Raw genomic sequence first — 6,047 nt, forward strand, 5'->3', positions numbered from 1 at the left:
CACAAAGTAAGAACCACCCAGCCCTTGAGACCCTTCTAACAGTAGCAGCAGCCTTTTATAAAACTCTGGAAAAAACAACTTGACCTTCTTATCACTCCCTTTCCAGTGACGTCAAACAAAAGGAAATTATAGAATAAGTCTGTCTGAGTTTTAAATGGTTCAGTTATCAGAAGACTTTAGAGAGCAAGTTTTCCATAAATCATCCCTGTGCTATTGGTCTTGATTTTTTTTTAAAGGGTTAGTGAGCCAACATGTAATTAATCATTTGTTGGCTTTTAAGGAAGTGAAATTGCAGTGCACCCTTCAGCTTTATTGTCCTTTTTTGGCACTTATTAGAATTGCAGTTTTTAATGTGAGAACCTTGGGTGAATGCTCAGAGATAATGTGGACAAAACAATGCAAAAGAAGTGATTTTTTTAAAGTCAGCTTATAGTCATGGTACTGTTATGGTACCTGTGTGTACTCCAGGTCTCAGATGCCACCAGCATGGTACCTGTGTACACGCCAGGTCTCCGATGCCACCAGCTTGGTACCTACGTACACGTCAGGTCTCAGATGCCACCAGGGTTACTGTGAAAGCCCCTTACAGTCCAAAGTTAGAATGACCCTGCCTTGTCAGGATGGGTTACTCTCCCGTACACAGTGGCAGTGTCCATTCGTTACCACTCCCCATTGTTTCTTCCTCCACAGTCTGGTTTGGATCGGTTATCCCTTCCCCACAGCGGCTCCAGGGGTGGGAAGTCCCTCCTAACCAGTCTATCATCTCTGGACTCTGTTCTGTGTAGTAAACTTACCTTCCCTATGGAAATTGGACACTATTTTTAAACTTAAGCCTTACATGTACTTATCACTGTCAGTCCTAAAAGTTCATAAAGAGTAAGGTATCGAGGTAGACAAATACCTGTATGTAAGCAAACAGCTTCTTTTAACTTTTATTAATTTGACATGTTTTCATTTTTAAGTGGAATAGAATGTTCCCCTTAAACTAGTAGGCTCTGTCTATATGGAGATTTAAAATCTATACATCCGTCTCCATCAGTTCCCTGTCTCTCCCCACCCTCACCCCCCACCAAAAGCACAGACCTCAAGGATGGGCATTGTTCCTCCCCAATGGTCGCTGTTAATAAAAAGGTTACTGAGTTCCAAAAGGCTGAACTCTTTGGTTTTGGTATTTATTGTAATGCTGGCCTCAAAATGAGTTGAGAAGCGTTTCCTCCTTCCAAAAGAGTTTGTGTAGGGGTGTGCTGTGGATTGAATTGTGTGCCCTGCTCCATCCCCACACAGAATAGGTGAAGTCCTAATCCTCAGTACCTCAGAATGTCACCTTATTTGGGAATAGGATCTTTGCAGATAAAATGTTAAGATGAAGTCATACTCATTTAGGGTAGACTTTAATCCATTATGAATAGTATCCTTATGAGAAGAGACACCGACATGACATTTGAGGGGAGAATGTCATGTGAGAACAGAGGCAGAGATTGAAATGTTGCAGCTGCAAGTCAGGTAACACCAAGGATCACCAGCAAACCACCAGAAGCTGGGAACAGGCAAGGAAAGACTCAACATCCTATGCACAAAACCTCTCACAGCAAAGAATGACCCATCCCACAGGATCAGGAGGGCTGAGGTTGGGAAACCTGTTCTAGAGTTTACAGTACAGACCTTCAACTTTCAAATAATATGACCCGGCCACGTGTGGCTCAGCGGTTGAGCATCAACCTAGGATCCAGGAGATCAAGGTTTGATTTCTGGTCAGGGCACATGCTCAGGTTGTGGGCTCTATCCCCAGTCTGGGAGTGCAGGAGGCGGCCGATCGATGACTCATCATTGATGTTTCTATCTCTCTCCTTCTCCCTTTCTCTCTCTGAAATCAGTAAAGATAGATTTTTTTAAAAAATGTTCAAATAATATTATACCACTGCATGTTTAATATAAGCAGCTTACAGTATATTATTTCCACTCATCCCCTTCCACCCTTAGTGCTATTGTGGGCATGCATTGTACTTCTCTGTATGTTATAAACCCCACCATATATGGTTGCTGTTGTTGCTTTAAACAATCCAGTAAGGACATTTTTACATGAGGAAAAAATACCTAGTTGTTACTCATGTTTTCAGCTGTTCACCTTTGTGTAGGTCCAGGTTTCCATCTGGTCTTTTTCTTTCCACGTGAAGAACTGCTCTCGTGTGTCTTGCAGTGCAGATCAGCTGGTGACATGCTCTCAGCTTTTGTCTGTCTGAAAAACTGTATTTTGCTTTCATTTTTGAAGTATATTTTAGATTGGTATAGTATTCTCCATTAGCAGTTTTTCAGATATTCTCTAAGATATCATTCCATTGTTTTCTTGTTTATAAAGATTATGATAAGAAAGCTATTGTTCATTAATGTAAGGCTTTTAAAAAACCTGTACATTTTAGGGGTATTTCTGGATTATGTTATTGAAAAATAGCAACATAAAATTTAATGCGCTGTGCTTAGATTTTGTAAACAGACCTGTTTTTGTCTTGTGTTTTTCTTTTTTTTTCTTCTTTTTTTTTCTCCTTCACTCAAAACATTTTTTGAGGCAAGTTATTCTAAGCCTCAAATTCCTCACCTGTAAAATCAGGCTGCCCTTATTCTCACAGGTTTGTTGTGAAAATTAAGTGAGATAAAGGATGCACAATGTCTAGAATTCTAAAGGACTCATAAACACGATACCCTGGTACACAGGTATCCTCCGTTGTGCCTCCTTTCTGACCTTGGGGTTCACAGGTGGCAGCAGATCAGTGGGAGTCCCCTCTGTGCGTCCTTCCCAGCCATGTGGCAGTAGCTCTGTGTGGACACATCGCCTGCCCTCCACACGCTTCCCAGGGGCCACACTGTAGCCAGGACGGCCCAGAATGAGCGCTGTTGCCCCTGCTTGTGATTTCTGCTCCTACCAGTAGTTCACATGTTGCTTTTAAATCTCATCTCTTACTCAAGCAAGGTTGGAACGTATTTCCTCAGGTTATATTTACCTGTTAATTTAAAACATTTGAATATAGTAAAAATCCATGACATCTATTTCACATAATTTACATGTTTCACTGTTTCAGGATGCTCTTCTGTCCATTTAGGCTCAAGTTACATTCATTTTCCACTTCTCAATTGTCCATACAAACTGCAGTATTTACAGTAACACATTTCCATATTAGGAAAATTATACTTAACAGTTTTGGGCGGTGGGGCTTATAACCAACAGTAAAAACAATTCTTTCCAATGGATCTAATTATCTTAGAATATCCATTAATGATATTCATTTCACATTAAAGGATATATCCATTAAAATGCATTTTTTCTGTCCCAGCAAGATAAACTAACTGGGAAGGTAGGTAATATTTTGCTTTCCATAAGAGTTGGTTGATCCTGCTATTTTTGGTTCATACCTGGCCACAGGCAGTGGCACTCTGACAGCTGTTCTAAATACCCCTCCTGTGTTGCTACTCTTTTCCTCAGTGGGCCTTTGGAGTGACGCTGTGGGAGCTCATGACTCTGGGCCAAACGCCCTATGTGGACATCGACCCCTTTGAGATGGCCGCGTACCTGAAAGATGGTTACCGAATAGCCCAGCCTATCAACTGTCCTGATGAACTGTAAGTTTTTCTGAGCTTGAAGACATGGATCTCATTCCTTTTATGATATTGGGATAAAAGAAAAAGAGCCAGGTGTCAAGAGACTTCCCTTTTGAGAATAATGACTCTTCGGACTTGAATTAGACTCTTACAGAGAACCACAAAGTCAGCCAGACTCGTTCACTCTTTAATGCATTTGACATGAAGACGTTTTGCATCGTATATTTGTTGTACTTAATCTCATCCAAGAGACTAATGTACATAGTGAGAAAACGCTGAACATTATATGGGTTACTCTGTGTCGAGTGAGGACTGACTGTTAGTTATAGAGCCTTAAGGACATACTTAGTTATAAAAAGCCTTTCTCATTGTCATCTCGCCGTGTCATTTGGTGTCAGTTGATGTACAAGGAAGATGTTTTGAGCTAGCAGGTGAGAGAGTCCTGTTTCCTGCTTTGATCACATAGCTAACCTTCCCATGTGATGGAGATTGAGGGGGGCAGGAGGCTAGTCAGGGGTGATTGAGTACACAGGTGAGCGTGATCTCATTCTAGAATCCCCTGAAAGTTTCTCCACTATGACAGGGTGACAGCATTTGCACTGATTTTACTGTAGATCCAAGGTTCCTAGAGCTTAGATAAAGCCGCCTCTTTTTCCAAGTTCTTTCTCTCAGAATGTAAATACAGGATAACACAGGTATTTACATAAAATCTCCGTATTTGCTGATATATTTTGATATGCTCATAAAGAATCGAAATCCACATATAAGATTCACATACCTTGTTTGAGCTTCTTTTCATTTTAGAACTGCCAACAGGTAGTAATACTGACTGATTTTTAATACATCATCCTTTCCATGCCCACGTGTAGACAGAAAACACAACTGGCATCAAATTGACTAAAAAGTTCGGAGTACTGTATTGTCACTAGCTGAATTTTCTGTCTTTGTCCCTCTACAGGTTTGCTGTGATGGCTTGTTGCTGGGCCTTGGATCCGGAGGAGAGGCCCAAGTTCCAGCAGCTGGTGCAGTGTCTCACAGAGTTCCATGCAGCCCTGGGGGCCTATGTTTGACTCTCCTCTCACATCCCATAGCATCCAGGCAGAAGGTGCCATCTGGCTCACTCAGAGCCAGGCATGGGCGCTCCATCCATCCCGTGACACCAGCAGAAGCACATTTGTCTTCCAGAACACCGTGCCTTAGGAACGCATTAGAATCTGAACTTTTTAAGACAGACTTAATAATGTGGAATATTTTCTAGATATCACTTTTATTAGGTTGAACTGAAAGGGTTTTTGTAAATTTTTTGGCCAAAAAATTTTAAAACATAGTTACTTTGGACTAGGGGTACATTCTTACAAAATAAATAAACAGTTTTTAAAATTGTTTAAACACTTGGAATAGCTCTCTTAGTGCCAACTGCTTTTTATTTTTTGACTTCATCAAGGTAAAATATAGGTGATTTACCTTTAAAGTTTTTAAATATTTTTCACTAGTCTGGGGAATGGTTTGTCTTCAAGATACAGTACTTTTTCTTAGGAAAAGGAAAACAGCATAAAAAGATGTCTGGTTTGCCTCATACAGGATAAGGCAGTATTGGAGGAAGAAAACTTAAAAGCTAGAATAAAAAAAAAAAGAAATTAAAAAATACTTATTAGAAACAGAAACTGCCCTTTCGTGGAAAGTTGTTTTTGTTTTTTTAATGAAAAGGAGTTCTGCTTTTTTTTATTTTTGAGGAAGTAGGAGTTGAGTTCATCGAAACATCTTAAATTTGGCAGAAATTAGCTTTTCCGTGAGCCAGATGTGGGTTTGGGTCAGGTCAGTAGTAAAGAATGGTGAATTTATTTATTTTTACTCTCTGGAAAAGGTGATAATACAATTTCAGAAAGTGAAATCACGTTTCTAAGGTTAAGAATCCCTTTTTGCACCTAGAATAGTGCTATGCACAGAGTGGGTGCTTGAGTTGTGGGTTAAAAAATGTAAACTGGTAAATTTTGTGCTTATCTTCAAGGCTGGCTTAAGTATAAAATTGTTTTTTAAAACACTTGAAAAATTAAAGGATTTGTTTTATATTATGGCAGTATTGACAGTATCATTCCTAATCAATGATTGGTTGTGTCTGGTAGGTCTTTGAACATGCAGCAGGTAGATATACCATGTTTTATTTCATGGATGTTTTGCTCGGGCTCCCCACCCCTAATACAATTACAGCTAACTCTATCCAGCTTCTAGGTTCCAATAAAAAGGTGGAATTATGATTGCAAAGAAGTATTACAGCAATGACCCCAGAACTGTTACATTAGGGGTATGTGTGTACTGATGCTTGGTTATAGTTGGCCTAATGCAGAGTTGAATGGGCCTCTTGGATAGTTAGGCCTGAAGGTGCCCCACCCCTGCTCCCATCCTCATAGGTGTACAAGGGAGGATGCATAGCAGTTGGAGACTTTTGCTTTTGTTAA

At 40.1% G+C, this 6,047-nt stretch overlaps 1 protein-coding gene across 2 annotated transcripts in view; it reads left to right on the forward strand.

Moving 5' to 3' along the window:
• RYK (receptor like tyrosine kinase) overlaps positions 1 to 5,663 on the forward strand; it is a 69,346-nt gene extending 63,683 nt beyond the window's left edge. For both annotated transcript variants that reach the window (XM_081159184.1, XM_081159183.1), the window contains exons 14-15: positions 3,476 to 3,612; positions 4,550 to 5,663. In XM_081159184.1, coding sequence (XP_081015310.1) covers positions 3,476 to 3,612; positions 4,550 to 4,661 — 249 coding nt within the window. In that variant the 3' untranslated portion in view covers positions 4,662 to 5,663. The remainder of the gene's footprint in view (positions 1 to 3,475; positions 3,613 to 4,549) is intronic.
• The last annotated feature ends 384 nt before the right edge of the window (positions 5,664 to 6,047 follow it).

The sequence above is a fragment of the Miniopterus schreibersii genome (assembly GCF_964146895.1).
Source record: "Miniopterus schreibersii genome assembly, chromosome: 15".
NCBI classification, from domain to species: Eukaryota; Metazoa; Chordata; class Mammalia; order Chiroptera; family Miniopteridae; genus Miniopterus; species Miniopterus schreibersii.